Genomic DNA, 20,490 nt, shown 5'->3' on the forward strand with positions numbered 1-20,490 from the left:
CTAAAAGAAAAGGAGTTGACCTTCACGCACCAGCTGGAGAGACTGTCCACAAGACTGGAAGACACAATCAACGAGACCCAGAGAAACCTCGCACAACAGGAAAGATGGCTCATAGGGGAGAAAGTGAGGTCCTTTCTAAGCTCAGAAGAACAGAACGGGAGCTGCCTGTTAAAAGAAGATAGCAAGAGAGGAGAGAGCAACTACGGCGAAGGAATTATCTGATATCTCTCAAAGAACTGGCAATCCATCTTACCAAGGCCGTCCGAAAGAAAGGAAAGAGGGAACCAGGATGTTGGAACGAAAGAAGACGGAACAGAAGGCACTGGAAGAAACGCTGAGAAGGAGAGAAGAAGAAGAAAAGAGAAATGGGAAATAAAACGCAAAGGAAGAGGACAGCAAGACATGGAAGTAGAAAGTGTGGGAGAAGATAACCAGGAACGTGAGAATAAAGTGGAAACAGTAACAAAAACTGGACTGGGAATGGAAGTGGAAATCGGAAGGGTCTCCTCCCGCACCAGATCACAAGTAAAGAAACAACATGGAGCTAACCGTCAGAGCTTCCAGGTAGCACAGAGCCTCCAGGCCCCACTGATGATAGATGGAGGTGGAACAGTCAGGTACGAGCCATGGTGTCATCAGGACATGAAATAACTAATCAGACAGCTCCCCCCACTGTCTGCGGGAGGGCAGGCCTGGATAGGAACTCTGGAGAAGCTCACAGCACAAGACCGGCTGGCACTGGGAGACAACCGGGCCGTCATCGCAAGGATGGATGGGCCAGTAAGGGTTCAACAGGCAGAGAACCTGGCCGGATGCGTGGGAGACAACGATACAAAACGATTCAATAACGTCTGAAGAAGATACTGGGACGCACTGACAAACATCTACCCACAGCCACAAAGCCTAGCACCATTAACTGGCCTATGGATGGAGTCGGGAGAAGAGATGCATGCCTTCCTGGAAAGATGTGAACGTGTGGTTTGAAGGGGCTGGAGAACGCCATGACGCCACGGAGGCTCATCACATGCTGTGGAGGGCGGCCGTGGTCAAAGCACTCCCCAAGCCAGTTCAGAACAAACTAGAAGACGTGGTGGGTCTGGGTTGGAAATCCACAGGAAAGTGGAGGGCACGCCTCATACATTTTTACCGAAGATACAAAGCAGAAGAAGACGACAAAAATGAGACACTGAAGACGTTGACAAAACAGCTACTGAAACTCTGGGTCTCTGAGATGATCAACCTGGCCAATGATTAAAAGATGGCTAACAAAGCACAGATGGCAGGGGAGCAAGCCCAAATGGCAATGGAAGTGGCAGGACAAGTCAACAACGGAGAACAATGGGCCCCGCCACCACCAGTACAACCACTGCCACAGGCATTTCCACAGGCACACTTTCCAAAGAACTATCCAGCAGCTGGAACCTATCTGCCCTACCAACAAGGCCACTCTAGAGGGAGTGGACGAGGAGGCCCAGCTCGAGGCATGGATCGAAGGAGCCAGCCTGAATGTTTCACTTGTGGGGATTGAAAACATTGGGCCAGAAACTGCCCTCAAGGCCAGATGAACCATGGCTACGGCTACAACAATCAACCAAGAGGGGGATTCGGCCAAAACAGAAGAGGATGGGGAAGAAGCAGACCAAGAAGTGGAATATCAGCAAACAGCTTAACATTGACAAACTCACAAAAGGAGTCCATTCTGAGCCACAGCAAACCAAGAACAGTTCAACACATGCTGGCTTTTTTTAAATTGACAGAATACAGCCGAAACCACATCCCTGACTATGTAACCCTGACACAGCCACTGAGAGACATAGTTGCCACCGCAGGAAACGGGAATCGCACAGCAACACTCACATGGACACCAGAAGCGGAACAGGCATTTCCCAACACAACGCAAGCCTTAGGACAGGCAAAACACCTCTGGCCACCAGATTACACACAGTCATTTCATCTGGATGTTTCTGAAACAAATGGTACAGTTACGGCGGTTTTGTTTCAGAAAGGGGACAAAGAAGATTGCTTATGTATCACAGCTCAAAACTTAGTCATGTAGATCTAGGACAGACAAGATGCGGTAGACACTTAGTGGCCTTAGCCAGAGCAGTAGAGAAAACGGCACACATTGTCATGTGTCACCCGCTAAGAATAAACACGGTACACGGGGTGGTGGCATTTCTCACTTCCAGCAGGGATAGGCATTTGACTAAATTGTCTTAATCGATCGTCGGGAGAATTAACGATCGATTTTCGATTAATCATTAAAATTGTTATATTAAAATTCACAATTTATAGGCTATATTAAAATGCAGTGAAAATAGAAAAAACAGCGTTTTTCCGCATTGAGATCTGTAGCTATTACAAGAAAAACAACTATTTCTGTAACTCCTAGAAGCGGAGCCGACAGCTAGAAGCCTGTGCTCAAACACAACTGACCCTCGTTTTTTTCCCGTCTAATTAACAAAGCTTCATAAAAACCTTCGCCCTCAACAATACTTAAGGGTAGCATATCCATCTCGATGGACTTGCAGATCTGTTGGGTAATTTTCTTTGCTCGTTGTGCATCGCAGCTCCTCCGTGCTAGCACCAAGAGCAGGATGCACCGCCACTAACCAGGGTCGGATGTACGTTCTTCAAGTGGTACATCATTTGAGTCGTGGAGGAGTTGTATTTATACTCAGCTTTGCAGTGTTGGCAGTGAACAAAGTAATTTTTTTGTCCATATGGTCTCACGCTACACTTCGCCGTGACCTCTTCATGTTTACTTTTGAAATAGCTATATGGAAACTCGCCGGTAACAGTATAGGCCTGTGTCGTTTTTTTCCAAACATTGGCTTCATTTGGTAAAATGTTTAATTGCTGCCACATAGCGAAATCCATTGCATTCCTTCAAGACTCACACTACGCAACAGAACACGCATTAGTTTTATCGATGAACAAATAATGTCATCGACTAAATTCTTAATGATCGATCGTCGATTAATTATGCCCATCCCTACTTCCAGCGCCTTCACCTTCTCGGCCTCGCAGAAAGTCAGAATATCTGACACATTGACGAAGCCACACATTTCTTATGAAACAGGAAAAATCGATATGGCCACTGCTCTGGACTTTAACGACCTCACACCCCATAACTGTGAATACGTGTCTCAAAAGGACTTCAAAATGAGGCCGGACTTAGACCCCACACCACCAAAAGACCCGGACTGGACACTGTTTACTGGCTGTTGTTGCTATAAAGGAGATGCTGGACACATGGCCTCCTTTGCGGTAGTGCAGCAAGAAGGATTCGACAAATGGCACATCCACACCACCTTGGAAGCAGAAATCAAACCCCTCAACCGGCCTCGGTACAGTTAACAGAAATCCAAGCACTCATTAAGGCATTAGAATTAAGCAAGGGAAAGGCAGTGAACATCTACACTGAATCAGCTTACGCACATGGAGCAGTACATGTGAATGGGCCACAGTGGATGAGGAGGGGATTCCGTAAGGCCAACAGAAAACCAGTCAGACACTCCACAGCTATACAAAGATTACTACAGGCAGTAATTTTGCCCACAAAAGTAGCCATCATGCAATGTCCAGGACACCAAAAAAGAGACTCCCATGTAGCAAAAGGAAATTATGCGGCAGACCGAGCAGCAAGACGGGCAGGAGGATACACTAAGCAGATGGTGTGTCTGACCGATCCAATCAGGCCAGCCTTGACTACTCAAGACTTAGTGGACATCCAGAAAGAGGCAGTGTACGAACAGAGCCAGTGGATACACAAAGGAGCTACGGAAAAAGATGGACTGTGAAGGGCGCACAACGGGAGGCTAGTGGCACAAGCAAAACTAGTGGGAATACTGACAGCATAAGCACACGGACCAGCACATGAAAGCAAGGGGGGGGTGTCACAGTGGGACATTCATGGGAATTAACTGATGCCAAATGTCCACGTGTTTGACTATTCAAACATTTGGCTAGATGCTATAGGCATACCTGAGGGGTTCCTGATGAATATAAGGCAAGACACCAGATTCATGCAGGATTTGAATCGATAAACAAAAACATGGAATGAATAAATTACATATATTATAACCAACAGCGTTTTGTGAACTATACTAGGGATGCTATTGAAGAGTTGGCTGAAAAGTTAGACAAAACAAGCACCATGACTTGGCAGAATCGGATGGCATTAGATATGTTGTTAGATGAGAAAGGTGGAGTGTGCAAGGTTTTTGTTTTGGGACCTTATGCTCTACGTTTACTCCTAACAACACTACACCAGATGGCTCAGTAACAGGGATATTGAAGGGGCTAATAACATTGAGTAAGGAGCTGGCAGAAAACTGCAGAGTGGACAGCTACTTCACCAATATCTTGCAAGCCTGGTTCAGAAAGTGTACATCAGTTATTGTTTCAGCACTAGGGGCAGTAGCAGTAATGGCAGCCATCTTGATTCTGTGTGGCTGCTTCTGCATTATGTATTTGGGGTCAGGCGGAGAGGCTGATGGCTACTGCCTTGTCAATAGAACAGAGGATGCAGTTAGCCATGGAAACTGAAACAGTGTTAGCTGGTAGAGAGGTGAGAGGGTGAGCCAGATTGGGAAGAAATAACTAAAAAGGAATGGGAGAATCTTGAGGAAGAGCAAGTGTAGGGACTTTTTTATTGTTTTCTTTATTATTCAATTTTGTATATTCTTTGTTAAAACCTTGGCTACAATTGTATGTTTGTGGTGAAAAAAATATCATTGGGATATTTTGAATGTGTGTTTGGTGTAACACTCTTTAAAGGGTTGAAAGGAGGGATTCCTAAAATTGTTTTGTGTCTGTCACCCATGTTTTGATTTAATCATCTGTACTTTCATTTCATTACATATATATTGCTGTACTTTAATTTGATTTTAATACCTATATTTTGTATTTATTAACTATGATTTGATTTCCTTATCTGTATCTTTAATTTTATCAACTGTATTTTGATATATTACCTGTATTTTGATTTTCAGTATATCATTCAGACCTTCACTGTTTAATTTCATTATATATATAGGATATTTTTATAGGATATAGGATATTTTTAATTGTGTTTGTTGTCACACCTTTTAAAGGAAATGTTTAATATCTGGCTAAATGTCTTTTGACACCACAGTCTGTGGGACATCATCAGACTTTTAGGTCTGCTCCCTGAGACATCAGCAGACCCTTGGACTGCCCATCTTACCTGCGTAAACACTCCTTCTAAAATATAATAGGATGAGGACATCCTCACCCCATCGACTGGTGGCCAATCAATTGACAAACATCTCCCTTCCAGGAGGGGTACAAGACCTGTGTGCCCTGCGGAGCCCAGGCAGAACTTGGCTAGGCAGAACTCTCTCCAAGACTTCTGACAAGACCGTTCTCACAGAGGCCTTTGTCTTATTTACTTTATGAAGTGAGACTGGTAACACTGACTGGTAACACTGACTGGTAACACTGACTGGTAACATTGACTGGTAACACTGACTGGTAATACTGACTGGTAACACTGACTGGTAACACTGGCTGGTAACATTGACTGGTAACATTGACTGGTAACACTGTAAATACTCACTGGTATCACTGACTGGTATCGCCAATCTATATTGAGACACTATGGTGTATTGTATTCATTGTTTGATTTGCATCATTTCTTATTAAACTACAAATAACTTGGTCGGGGGGTCAGGTGGCTGAGCGGTTAGGGAATCGGGCTAGTAATCAGAAGGTTGCCGGATCGATTCCTGGCCGTGTCAAATGTCGTTGTGTCCTTGGGCAAGGCACTTCACCCTACTTGCCTCGGGGAATGTCCCTGTACTTACTGTAAGTCGCTCTGGATAAGAGCGTCTGCTAAATGTAATGTAATGTAAATGTCTGGCATTTAACCTTGTTTTCTTATCCACCCAAATTAGAACACAACAATTATCACCATGGCCTGTGTGTGGTCTTTAGTTCTGATAACTAGTCTAGTCATTTTGCAATTCTACCAGCTAGCTAGCCAGCTACAGACTAGTTAGCCAGCTACAGACTAGTAGTTAGCTAACAAAAACAGGGCGACACCGCGGCTGTAGCCCATAATTATGCCTAAAACGTAAAACAGAAGCTTTGCAGAAATACAAGCAACGCTTTCTGTGTAGTGCAAATGTTGATAGACTGGTTAGGGTGGGAAAATAATGATAATATGAGAGAGAATATACCTAAACGAAAATTATCAACTGTAGGCAAGGCAGTATATTGTTTTATTTCAACGGACTTACCTGTTAAGAAAGACAACTGCTCTTTCTAATAAATGTTAACAGGAATGACATTTGAGAAAGAAATAACAGAACAAGCCCAACCCACAACCTGTCCTCTTCCATACTCTGGTCCAGATAATTTCGAAATATGTCAATTCTCTCCATAATTTAGCCCTTAAACCGGTAACACTTTAGAATAATGGTCCGTTGTTAACAAGTAGCTATGCAGGAAGTAATAGGTAGTTCTACATTAACACCGAATTTAATACTATTAACTAATATGGAACCAAGATTAACTAAGCAGTAAGTAATAGCTAATTTACAACAAAGGTAGTTCCTTGGTAGGTATTTGGTTATTACTAAATAAATGTATCCTCTTGAGAACTACTTGTGAACTATGACCAATTAAGAAAGAATAACCAATTAATTACTAATCACAAAAGTAACATGTCTAAAAAGTGAACAGATTGGTTGTTTTACTCATAACATGGTCATAACTTTTCAGAAGCTTGTGCCTCAAATGGGTTCTTTGTGGAAACCAGTTTATGAATATGATATTCCCCCAAATACGTTAACTACAGGTTGAGATTTTGCCTACTCTTACCAAAGGATGGACGAATGTTCTCTGTTTATTTCAAACTTAAACATGGCATAATACAAATTATGATCATTTGTTAAAAAAAAATAATAATTAGGAAGTGATGCTGACACTCTCATGTTTGTATTAGTTTACTATTATGAGCTCTTGAGTGTCAGTTCAATGTCTCAGACTCCAAAGACCTACCTTTATGTTACAGTAGCCGCCTGAGGAGGACTTCTCTTTAGGATATGAATATAAACATTGATGTTCTCTTTTCAAAAACAATTTGCATCCTGCATTTATGTTGCGATAAGCGCAAAACCAAATCTTCCAGATTACAATGTTTGTTATAATATCACTAGTGCCTCACAGAAATGTATGCCTGTACCGTATGTGTCAAATATAAAATTAGACTTATTATAGGCCTATTACTAGTGAAAACCAGTATAACTCTTCGCTAATTACTCAAGCGTTACCTTGTCATCCTGCAGGAACTACTTGTGATGTGGACCATTATTTTAAAGTGAAAAACATGTTAACTCCTCACTAATTATTCAAGCGTTACCTTGTTATCCTGCAGGAACTACTTGTGATGTGGACCATTATTTGAAAGTGACAAACTTGTTAATTCCTCACTAATTACTCAAGTGTTACATAGTCATCCTGCAGGAACTACTTGTGATGTGGACCATTATTTTAAAGTGACAAACATGTTAACTCCTCACTAATTACTCAAGCGTTACCTTGTAATCCTGCAGTAACTACTTGTGATGTGGACCATTATTTTGAAGTGACAAACATGTTAACTCTTCACTAATTACTCAAGAGTTACCTTATCATCCCGCAGTAACTGTAATCTGGACCATTATTTCAAAGTGAAAAACATGTTAACACCTCACTAACATGTCACCTCACAAGATATACAACATAAAACAACTACGGTGATTGGATAACATTTCTTTTAATTAATTAATATAATAATTATTAATATCCACTGGAAGATTTCCATGAAGTCGTAAAAGAAAATCCTACATAATGCAAAAATGGGCATGCAAGAATAAAGCATTTTGTTAAATATGTCTGAATTAAACATTCTTTTCTTTTCTTCATTTTGCACAATGATAAAACCTAGCAGTTAAACAAAAATTCTGTATTTTGGAATGAAACATTCAACACACTCAACAAAATGTGATGATAAACTGAGTCAAACATAATGGCTAAATAAGTAATAAGTAAGTAGCTACATGGCTAACCCTAACCCAAATCAACGTATAGGCCTATCCACTACAACAGCAACGCTCCCAAAGGAATAAAAATGATTAAGGAAGAAAGAACAAATGGCAGGACTGTAAAATAACTTGCTAGATAACCCAATTCAGAGAACAGGAACATGGCCCAAAACGCTAGCTACAGTTGTTGCTAGCTGTAAAGCCAGACTATAGCTGTCGGCTAGCTTGTAAAAAGTCCTTCATACAAACTGTTTAGTATTGCAATCGAAATTTGCACTTATTCTACAATTCCAAATTTGCAGTAATTCTACACTCGAAATTCTAGTGAAATTCACCTAGCGTTAGTCGTTGTTGTTGTATGTTAGCCAAATACTGGATATTTACAATCCATAAAAATGTGCCACTGCCAAATGTTTTCGCGCTCCAAACTCACTCGTTGACGTTGCACCAGTATAGGTTTAGGGGAAAACATGACATGGATTCAGGACAAATAGGTTTTGGTAAGCCAAGTCGACTGGATTTGGAAAACGGACCGGCCGTGATTTGATATTTTCTGAGCTGCAGACAGACCTAATAGCAGACACATCGAAATTGCCCGCATAATCATACAGTATGATCAAATATTGGGGAGGACGTGTCCCATAATCATACAGTATGATCAAATATTGGGGGGACCTGTCCCATAATCATACAGGGACGTGTTATAACGTTAATATTCAAAAACTGGTTTCCACAAAGAACTCATTTCAGGCACAAGCTTTTGAAATGTTATGACCCTGTTAAGAGTAAAAAAAAAAACACTTGTTCACTTTGTAGACGTTACTTGTGATTAGTAATTCATTGGTTATTCTTTCTTAATTGGTCATAGTTCACAAGTAGTTCTCAATAAGGATATATTTATTTAGTAATAATCAAATACCTACCAAGGAACTACCTTTGTACTAAATTCGCTATTACTTACTGCTTAGTTAATCTTGGATCCATATTAGTTCATAGTATTAAATTCAGTGTTAATGTAGAACTACCTATTACTTCCTGCATAGCTACTCATTAACAACGGACCATTATTCTAAAGTGTTACCCTTAAACCCACAAAAATACAATGTATTGGCCATTTAACATTATAAGATGCATAGACAATGCTTGGCTATATAATGCTTTATGGATTGTGATGCAGCACGTGGTAGGCTATATTTGCTAGCATGCTAAAACAATTATTTGTTATGGAAACAATATTTAAAATTCAAGTAATATTTTCCACATACGTTTTATTCAATGCCCTATTCGCCTAAATATTGATAACAAATGAGTAGGCCTACTTACCGAAAACAGGAGTAGAAACTAACAAATAATTAAATGTTATCGGAGTACCAAAATGACCAGGTTTTTTCCCCACTTCTTCTGGAATCAGCAGGAATATGTCACACATGCTTCGATAACTCAATATTGATTAATCTGATTATTTTACAATAAAGTGTTATTAAGTGTAGTTAACAGTTTCATTGTCAGAAACATCACACGACGATGTAGGCTAGTTTTTATTTTACTCAAAATTTGCAAGTGGGCATGTACGTTTACCCTAATAACCCTGAACACATTCGATTCTTAATATGTCATCCACAACCACAGAGGGCGCTGTTTTATTTTTTACATTTTACTCCTACCTACATTGGGCTCACTGCAGCGAGACCTATGAGCGAGACTGAGCTCGAATCTCCGTAATCGTTCCGATGACATATTAACGTCCAACTGAACAATTGTTTTATGAGTACACACTACTTAAAAATCTGCTTTTAGCCTTGTATTGCATTCCTGCTACAGATTATCTCGAGAAACTGGACTGCTACAGTAGCCAGCTAGTGCAAACAACGACGGCGTTACAGCTAAGCTAAAGTTAAAGGAATCTCTTGTTGTGTTTTTAAGTCGACCTTTGCTACTGTAATTGAGTGGCCACCTTTCGTTGTCTCTCATACTATTTGTCGTTTTGTTGTCAGTATGGGGTTTAATAAAACGTACTTAAGTATTGGATATGCCTCTTGTGGCATGTTCATGGGATTCTCCGCGTTTCTTGTATGGAACATCGCGTTAAAACAACCATGGACAGCGGCAATGGGAGGACTATCAGGTAAACAATCACGCTTATATCATGGATCCGTCTACTGTTACATAATGGGTTCTGAACATCAACCTGGAACATTTGCCTTGGTTAGTAGCCTAACTCAGTCATTCAGTCAAAATGCAGCTTAGCTCTCTTGAATAACAACAATGGCCGTTGTTCATTACAGTTTAATAAAGAAATATAATAATTTATGCAAACAACAAGAGATTTGTGTTTGTCACGGTTGGAAAAAAAACAGTAATGGAACATCCGCCTTGGGTGGCCAAATCATTTTGAAAGTCACTTTCGTTCATTTTAGAAGTGTGTGCACGTTCTAAGCTTCCCTTCAAGTCTGCAAGTTATTGTTAACATTTCGCCAGTTTCAGTTTATCAGCCGTAAACAATTGCCTTATTCTCCTCAGGTCCCCTTCATAGATATCTATGTTCACTTAGATGAGATGCAACATGATCCTAAATGCATGATCTATATGCTTAAAGGCGTAAAACCCTGTTTCACTTCACCATACTCTTCAGGTCAAGTGTTGATATCAAGAGTGTCCTCATCCCATGACTTGAGTGTGGCAAATTGTGACACAGCAGAATTAGGAAGAGTTTGAAAGAATGACTCAGGAATAATAGAAGGAAGGGTAAGGTCAATTTAACAATCATCCCACTCAGTCCGTGCTAGAAAGGAAGCATGTTGAGCACCGTGGACTCTTTTCAAAATTGAGAAGTGTGCTTTCAACACTTGATCTTGACAAGAGCAAGTAAGACTTTTGGATATGGTGACACAGCACACACTTACTCAGAAGTGTTGTGGCAGAATATATCCACCACGGATGGAAAGCACCCACTTGTCATACAGATAACTAAACCTTGTGTCTGTCTCTGTCGTCCGACCTTCCCCCCCAGGTGTACTTGCACTCTGGACTCTTATCACCCACATCATGTACCTGCAGGACTACTGGCGCACCTGGCTGAAGGGCCTGAAGTTCTTTCTCTTTATCGGAGTCGTCTTCTCCCTGCTGGCTGTTGTGGCCTTCATCGCCTTTCTCTGCCTCGCCGTGACACACAAAGAGTGTGAGTCTCATATCCTCCATCGCTTTATTTTTCTTCTTCTCTCTGAATGACTTCTTATCCAGTTTAGTCGATGTAATATCATCCTTCACACTTTACGTAATACCACAGAAGCATGGGAGAGGTGTGTTTGTAGTTATGATGTTGCGTGTGCATCAGAAGGTAATTCAACCGTGGAAGCTAATTGCCATGTTCCCTGTGGAATCCGTTGACTTAGGTTTCAACCATACCAGATGAGTATTCTGGATTTTCTGGATCACTGTGTTTGGCAAACATCATTATTTTAGACCTCCTATAAGTGACAGATCAGTTTACTCCATCAGTGCGATGACCAAGACCGCATTCTACCAAGCCAGATGTAGAAGAGAGTTAAAATTTTCCACGAAACAATAACAAAAATGTAATGTAAAACTAAGATAGCTGTCTCTATTGTTACACATATACATGTCACTGTTATAGCCCCTTTGACCACTGTTGTAAAACATAACCAAGTAACGTTTGAGTCCGTTCCTGCTGTTTTGGTTATCAGTCCATTAGACGATGAGTATCTTAAGATAGAAAAATACAGCAGGACGGGATTCCCCCGAAATGTAGCAATACGTTCTTACTTCTTTTCTTTTTTTTTTACCTCCTTTATTCATCTGTAGGTGTGTCTAACTTGATATCTATCCGATGAAACGTTAACCAAACCTCTTGTTTGTCTCTGCAGCCCTGACCAACCCCCAGAGCCTGTACCTGTCCTGTGTGTGGAGCCTCATGACTCTCAAGTGGTCTTCCCTGCTAAGCTTCTACTCACACCGCTACCGCAAAGAGTTTGCCGACATCAGCATCCTCAGTGATTTCTAACAACCTTTGACCTCGGAACAACCCTTTTCCCTAAGTCTAGTCTCTAGGCCCAGGTCCACGGAAGACAGGGTTTGTTTTTTTAACCTGGCGGGGATTGAAGGGGGGGTGGTGAGGGGGGCAACCAGGTGTTAGAATGTGAGCAAGGGGGAACCTAAATGAGGTGGTCACCAGGGAAGGTGGGGAGGGTAGAGACAATGAAGGGAATGGGTGGGAGGATTCAAAAGGTTTGGTTTGTGGTTACGTGCAGACAACACACGTTACCTCCTCTGCCTACGTGTCTCCCTTTTCCTTCCTCCTTCTGTCGTTCCTCTCTCCACGTGTGCAGGGTAACCCATGGTCTCGGAGGCCTCTCTCTAGAGCAGGTTCTCCTGTTTTTATAATATGTCATTCACCTGTGTATACAATAACATATTCTGTGTTGCTCTTGTAAGTCCTACAGTAAGGCTTTGACAGACAAATGTAAGCGACTCCTTTTTATGCAATTTGTTTGGATTCATTTGATATAATTCTTACTTGGATGATTGTATGCATTATCTAGTGGTTGTATATCCGTGTGGTTGTTTGTCAACAGTCAATAGTGCAGTTTCATACTTGTGCCACAAGAGGGTAGCAGTTCATTAATCATGGCGTTTTTAAGTAGTACACTTTTTTTAAATAAGGTTTGTGACCCGATAAACAGACAAAAGTATGTCAGCATTGCGTAGAGCAAAAAGCGGCAGTTAACTGTATAAAAATATATAGATATTTGTTCATGCTTACAACATGACATGACGCCCAGTGTCAGTTATATCATTGACTGCACATGTGTTACTACACTTGCACATATCCTGGATTGCACTGACTTTCCATTTGCTTTTGTAAGGTACAGCTGTACCTGTGCAATGTGCAGCAGTCCACAGATATTTCCTCTCACCAGGAATGAGTGCTGAAGCCACTACCAAATGTTAGCTATCTCAACGCTTAGCTCAGTATTCTGCTTTTTTGTAACGCAAGGACTCTAAAGGGATTTTCAAGTCTCAGTCCCACAATGTCCCCAGTGAGACTTGGAAGGAAGAAGGATAAGCATGTCACCCTTACTGTGACAGAGTGAGTGTTGTGGAAGGTGACTGACGAGCATACATACACACTTGTTTCTTTGCTTCATGGTTATAGCTTTGGACTGCAAGACAAGGCTAGTGACATGCATACATTAGTAATCATGACCTGTGATGATGTTTTACCTCATCCTAACCATGGTGATGATCACATTGTTGCCTACAGAGATTCATTGTTCAGTGTTACTTTAGTCTTGTTTTTTCTAAGTTTGCATTTATCATTACAATGAAATGTGACTATGTGTATATTCCCCCGAAATACTTGTGTGTATGAAAATGGATGTGTGTTGAGAGGTGTGATAGTGTGAGAGATACATTAATAAAGTATTATTTTATGACACGTCTTCTGCTTGGCTCTGTTAGGGCCACTATTTGGGGGGGGAAAGGGTGCGATTTATTTGTAAGGGTTTTCTTTGTTAAAAACATAGGACATTATATTATCTGACACCTTGGAAATGCCTTGCAATGGTTCTGTAATAACATCTTAGCCTAAGTGAAGACTCCATTATATATATAATGGGGTTATAGAACAATGCCAATTGGACCAATGAAGAAAAGCAAAATGGCTGGACAATTGGCCACCTGTGTTATTAAGTTTGTACAGGGGGGACGGGTGGTAACAGCAGTTTCACATAAGGATCTCATGATGAAATGGTGGTTAAACGGGGTGTATAACAGGGTGTTTTAAAGTCAAACATGGTCATTACTATTAAGCGAGGGTCAGCCTTATTAGGTCAGTGTAGAGCTGGACTCTGCATTAAAGTGGGATTTGCACAGTGATGGCGGGAAGCACCCGCCCACATAATCCATGTTTATAAAAATAAAAAGACCCCAAAGCCCTGTAGGCATAACAGTAAACGTTTCGGGCAATAACCTGCGCCCTGCAGTTGGGCAATTATTCAATCCCTCCACCTTTTTTATTTCGTCCCTCAAAGGGGAGGTAGGGGGTTGCAAAGACTTGGTTTATGGTTTGGTTAAGGCAGTTTCCTGATAAAATGACTTTGAAGTTGATGTGAAAAATATGTGCCTGATATGTCTATGTAGATCCATTTTTATTCAAAATATGTTATGGTCTATGTTGTAGTGGCTGACTTGGAGATAGTTATTCAAAAAGTTACATAGCTCCACTAATAAAATGTGGCTCCTATTCCATGTATTCACTATGGGAAACAACACTAAAAGGAAAAGTGAAGTTGGCACAGCCCTCTAAGTGATTTCATTATCAACGAGAAGTATCTTTGATCCTTTATAAGAAACTATTATTTTTTTGCAGACATCCTACCTCTTTGTTACAAGAACATTTTTGGTGGTACTTATACTTCTTAATTGCATTACACTGGTTTGTTTGCAAGCCCTTCGAGTCACAATCTATAAAGGTAATTGCAATGTTGTGGTTAAGTAGCCATGGCAACAATTTAGTTATAAACTTTTACATTAAGAATCTGAAAAACAATCCTGGTGACTTTCCACCAAACAAGCTGTAGGGATTGGACAGAAAAACATCCTATTAGGTTTATACTGTAGGTTTTAAAAGCGTGTGTGTTTTTGTTTGGCATGTGAGGAGGGGAGGGGTTAAATTGTCTTTAATTACGGTACCCCCTTCCACCAAAATCAAGGAAGGAAGTCGTCTAAGACTTAACTGGCAGAATAATGAAACTAGGGGTGGGGGGGGGGATACCAGCGTGCTGTTGGAGTTATGATCCGAATATTTTTATAATGCTGATATATTCAGTGTCCACACTTGCTTTCTACCATATTTTGTTATTAAGATGTCCCCCATATTGGTTTCACTGCTGCTGTGATGTAGTGATTACTTGGTTATCAATGAAGTTCCTATCTGTCTCCATGTATCTACTTGTATGTATACATCCATACATCTTATATATATAAACATGTATAACCAACAGTTTGAATAAAAACTGCATTCAGATACACATGATAAGTAGGTACATGCCTGGCAAATTAAAGTGTTTCCATTAAAGACGCATTCATTAGAATCTAAAATGATGTTAGATTCTTCAACAACCAAAACATTACTTACAGGCATCTGAAGTGGCTACTCAAAACTCAGCCTTGTATTATGTAAAGAAAATAATCCATAAGTAAAATAGGCAGTCTCAGAGGTATTTTGGTATAAGAATTAGAATTAATACCCCCCCCCACCCACACACACACACACACAAAATCCAATAATACTGAATGGAAAGCAAACATCTTGCATTAGTAGAGCACCAGATGGCTGCTTTGACATTAGAAAGGCGCCTTGGCCGTTTGAAAATTGAGTTTCAGATTGATTTCCGAGGAACTTCCGCAAAACGCAACGCAAAGCCCACAGATAATTAAGCAATATCCATAGCAATTTACTGTTTTATTTACAAACTGAAACACATGTCTCTGGACTTTGCATGTTTCAGACCCCATCTTCCCTTTTTGTCTTTTTACGCTGATTCTCAGCTGCACCTTTTCCTTTTATCTCTTTGCCTCTCTTCTCCCCTCCTTGACTTCTGTCTGCCCCTCATCAACCCTTTCTCTTTGTCCGTCATCATGCTTATCTCTCACCTTCTCCTTCACTCTTTCCACTCAGCCACACCCGTCCCATTTCTCTCCTCCTTCCCCCTGTCCACCGAACACTGTCCCTCTCTCCCTCTCTTTCCATCGCTCCCTCCATAACCACCATGCGGTCCCAATGTGATTAACCTCTTCATCTGGCAGCACATCAGATGCCCTACCTTCAACTTCAATAACTGTTTTGTTCTCAAGAGTCCTTTTGTTTTCTGGGTTCCCTTGCTCATTCTGCCCAGCAGACCGCAGAAGCTCGCATCTGAAACATTTTAGGGAGACACATATTTGCCGTTAGAGCACAAGGGATATGCCCTGGCAGCGTTGCGTTTGAAGTGGCCTCCCTGGGAAAACCAGTACCAGAACGCTGGATTAAAAAAAGCATAAAGCAATTCGAACAGAACTTTCGTAAGGTCATCTAATCTAATGGAGGATGGTGATTGATTCAATGTGAAAGTGGGCGCTTTGATGTTGGTGTTAGAGTAATGTTGATATTTCAAATGGACTGACTGTTCCAGGAACGTAAAATCTTTGTCAGGCTTGGAGAGGCCTGCTCTAACTGTATTCTGTATGGTACTTGTTGCGTGCTACAGGGCCTGGTTTAACACTTATATATATATGCTTCTTACTTTGTTTCTAAAAATGAGACCTGAGTCATTGGTGAGTTTGATTTTGGTGTTTTAAAGCTCAGACCTCAACTTAAGTCATATCACTGAACTGGTTTCTAACTTTCCTATCAACAGGTGTTTGTGTTTCCATCTATCTGTGCATATGTCGCCAACTAGCTTGATCCTGGGTCTGCTGACTAATCACATCTGACCACCTCCTGAAAACCATCATTTTAGCCAGCTGCCACATAAAATGGTATCAGTTTGATAGCTCGTGTGGGCAGTATTTGAACTGAAAAGTGATCATAATCGATTCAATATGGTACGTTCTCTGTGTTGAATCGAAACACATATTTAGAAACAAGTCACAGTTCCTATTTGGTGACTTTCGAACACTCCCACAGGGGTCTCAGAGCAAAGTACCCCTAGAACCTTTTGGATCTATCAACAGAAAGTTCCAAAAGTGTTCGTCAACTGCTATGTGTCTTTAAAGTGCACAGTGTGATGCGGTGAGATATTCAAATCATACTAGAGACAGGTTTACATTTCCAAATAGTAGTTAATACTTGGCATTCAGCCTACTGAATGTTTGAGAATGTTTAAGTCATTGGTGGATTAATGTAAACAGGAATAATCCATAGTTGAAATCTAACAGGAATAATCCATAGTTGAAATCTAACAGGAATAATCCATAGTGAAAATCTGCCCCTTTTTACATCCCACAGACTTTGGCATTTGTTGTAATTTGTAGCATTGCTACATTTCTCTGATGAACAGTATCTTCTTTGTGTCCTGTGTGGTTAGCTGATGGCAATAGCATAGCAGAGGGTGCCTCATAGTCTTACAGCCCTGCTTAGCTGTGAACTCCACTGGGACTGTTATGAATGCGGTGTGGATGGGCCCTGGGATTTAAACACTGTAATCAGAGCCTGCCCCGGATATTGGCTAAATTACACATAAAAGGATGAACATTTGAAGGAAGCTTGAGTGCTAAATATTATGATAAATTAAAGCCTAATATAGGGAGGTAAGTCGCAGCCGAAGTGGAATAACATAGGTTAGCACGCAGCCCCAACGTTTTTAAAGCAGAATCGTTTTTTTCCTTTTCTTTCTTTATCTCCCTCAAATAAAAAATGTCTTCAGGGGTTTTTCTTTTGCGCTGCCCTGTTTTGCACACACACACACGCACACACAGACACACATTTACATGAACGAAGAGAGAATCTTAAAGTGTGTTTGTGTGTTTGGCCAGTGTGCCCTTTCAGAGTGCCTGATTTAATCTTGATAGCCTTCAAACAGAGGGGGAAGAAACTTTTTTTTTTTTATCGACTATATATTTAAGATTCTTACATGTTTCTCATATGCACCTTCCTGCCATAGCAAATTCCTTGTTTGTGTAAACTTCCTTGGCGAATAAAGCTCATTCTGATTCTGAAAACATTGCCTGTACGGACGCATGCTCAAGCACATGCAAATACACAAAGATACATCTTTGAACAATTCTGTAATTTTCAACAGAATAATCAACCTGAAATCAAAGCACCCGCCTCACCCCTTGCAAATCGGCTTCTCTCCAATCATAATAGCTCTCCTACCAGTTGTCTACAAGTGGCACCCTTCCCCCTCTCCTCTGCAGCCGCATCCCTCACCCCTATACCCCCTCACCCTCAACCTCCCCTTCTTATTTGATACCCCACCGGAAGTCCTGCTCTACGGGGGAAATAGGTCCCAGATGTCTGCCTGCGTCCTAGTGGGCTCCATAGGAGGGATGGAGCTGCAGAGACATAGGTAAGGGGGGGCGAGAGAGTGTGTGTGTGAGTGTGCGTGTGTCTGCCTTGGCCATTCCAAGTCAAGCAGTCGGGAGAGGAGGAGATGGAGGTTGAGGTGAAAAGTCGTTACGTCGGATGCCATTTGGCTAACAAGGACACATTTTTGAAGCAAGTTGTAGTCTGCACCCATATGACGTGATGCCATTGATCCATCGCCCTGACTCAGATTCTTTGAGTGACTAATTGAATTGACATGGACATGGACGTGAAAAAAAAATGTTTTCCTTTTGCGAGAGCTTCAAAAGTCCCTTCCAAGTCAACAGGCTCATTCCTCAGTGCAGTATTTCACTGGTACTTTTGACCAAACCATATGGGGGACAAGAAATAACTGGACGATTCAATTTTTGTGTCCGTCTTTGATATCTAAGCCCCCTCTCCAACTCAGTACATATTTATCGTCTTGCTATTGTTCTATTTGTGGCCACAGGAAGGGTTAATTATGACTGGTCCAAAAATAAGTAAAAAGAAAAAAAAAATGAAGAAGAAAAAGTAAAAAGGGGACGGAGTGTTTAGTGAAACATTATGTCAAGACTCTGACAAGGAAATGAAATGTGCAACATCAATCAGCCTATGAGGATGGAGATCAAACGGCCCTCCACACTCCTGCATCTGGTTCTGTTTGGACAGCCTCTTGTTTTTTTTTTCCACCTCCCCTTTCTTTTCTTTCTCTTTTTCCCTCCGTTTCTTATTCTTTTGCCATTCTCTTTCTTTCTCTCTTCTTTTCGCTCTCTCCCTCTCTCTCCTTTTCTTTCACTTTCTTTCCTCTCTCTTCTGAGGAAAGGGGCGCGCCATGCTGTTCCTGTTAGGGCTCTCGTTTGCTCATTCTTTCCATGATGCTGGCATGGAGGCATGCCTTCGCTAAGGTAAGCAGCCCCAAGGTCGCCCCTCCTCCCCCACCGCACTCCGTCTCCCGGACAACAATGCTCTTCCTGTGCCTCTTCAGAAATCTAATGTCTCAACCGCAAGTCGCAACCAAGGCAATCCTAGTTCCACTTAATCCGTTCATTGAACTGGAATTTTGATGAAACAACAACAACAATAAAAAAGGGGCCAGTTGAATAAATTCCTCTTTTTTAATCCAAGGGACGGTGTCCTTTGACTAACAATAACTGAATAAACTAGATCAGCTGATTGTCTTGTCAGTGTAACACCAGACTGTACATCAGTCATAATTCAAAGAATTAGAAGGACTGCAAGTGGATTTAATGCCACCACCTCTGTCATACAATCCCATCCCTTTGAAACCTCTGGCTCTCCCCTTCTCAACATTAAGATCAACAGAGTTCCAGTTCAGAGTTTGTCAGTTTACTGGAAACAATCCCAGACGTCCTCATTCCAAATGACCAACCCCTCTAATCTGAGGAGTTATCAAAGCACCACGAAACTCAGCTTTCAATTATGCACTCCCACTTCATTACAATGCACGTCCAATCAAACACAGGTCCATCATCACTTGCTGTCAGGAGCCATACAGTCACATAAATATCTCCCACTTGTGACACAAAGTTCTCATTGGTTGCGTGTGAGTATGGAGTCACCGTTGAAGTCCCACTGCCGTTGAGACGAATCGTACAGATGTGATGGTCAATGGTTTGCTATGACATGCAAGCACGCAGCATGGCAAAGTCCCTGGTCAGCCTCAACGCACTCGCAATATAACATGCAAGTCGTGCCGTGTCACTATAAGGACTCTGTTATTACATCATGACATCTCTATGTTTGTGGTCTGGCAGAGAAGAGTACTGAATTGTGTGCGCTTGCACGTGTGTGTGTGTGTATGCAGGCATCCACGCAAGTGTGTGTGTATGTGCAGGCGTCCATGCGTGTGTGTGAACATGTCTCCCTGGTGCACCGTCATTGCAGTTCCAGATGTGTGTGTGTGTGCTCCCCTGGGTTTGTGGTGTGGAGGAGAACATGTGCTTGCTCTACCAGAGGGCATGGATGGCACAATTAGTGGCTTTCTCACCTCCACGGCCACAGGTCATGGGGTCATGAGGGCAAGGTTTACCCTGAGTGCTCACTTCTCAGATATGAGTCGTAGACTGGTATGGAGGCTACTGACATGAGAGGTTATCAAATGCACATTATAAATGGAGTTTTGAGTTAGTGTTATGGACAATGAATGAAGTGTGTAGTATTGATGATACGGACATGTTTAGGGATTTAATATCTGCTAGAGACAAATTATATGAGAAAAAAAGGGGCAAGTATTGATTTTCACTCATGCTTCTTTAGGCTGCCCACATCATTCATCACATTGAATAGATATCATTGGAATTTACAGTTGAATTTTGGTTCTCGATCAAGAGCACAAAAGTGGCTGTG

At 41.4% G+C, this 20,490-nt stretch overlaps 1 protein-coding gene across 1 annotated transcript; it reads left to right on the plus strand.

Moving 5' to 3' along the window:
* Positions 1 to 9,716: 9,716 nt before the first annotated feature.
* LOC124470889 (heme transporter hrg1-A-like) lies at positions 9,717 to 13,507 on the plus strand. Its single transcript, XM_047025077.1, has 3 exons — positions 9,717 to 10,179; positions 11,065 to 11,232; positions 11,939 to 13,507. The coding sequence occupies exons 1-3, from the start codon at positions 10,050 to 10,052 to the stop codon at positions 12,073 to 12,075; spliced, it is 435 nt and encodes a 144-aa protein (XP_046881033.1). The 5' UTR covers positions 9,717 to 10,049; the 3' UTR covers positions 12,076 to 13,507.
* Positions 13,508 to 20,490: the final 6,983 nt, after the last annotated feature.

The sequence above is a fragment of the Hypomesus transpacificus genome, chromosome 9, assembly GCF_021917145.1.
Source record: "Hypomesus transpacificus isolate Combined female chromosome 9, fHypTra1, whole genome shotgun sequence".
Taxonomy (NCBI): Eukaryota; Metazoa; Chordata; class Actinopteri; order Osmeriformes; family Osmeridae; genus Hypomesus; species Hypomesus transpacificus.

Bases quoted from the DNA above. Each gene is read 5' to 3' on its own strand.
- LOC124470889 (XM_047025077.1), top strand. From the start codon at position 10,050: ATGGGGTTTAATAAAACGTACTTAAGTATTGGATATGCCTCTTGTGGC. The intron at 10,180-11,064 runs GTAAACAATCAC...CTTCCCCCCCAG, and splicing joins GGCAATGGGAGGACTATCAG to GTGTACTTGCACTCTGGACT. The intron at 11,233-11,938 runs GTGAGTCTCATA...TTGTCTCTGCAG, and splicing joins CGCCGTGACACACAAAGAGT to CCCTGACCAACCCCCAGAGC.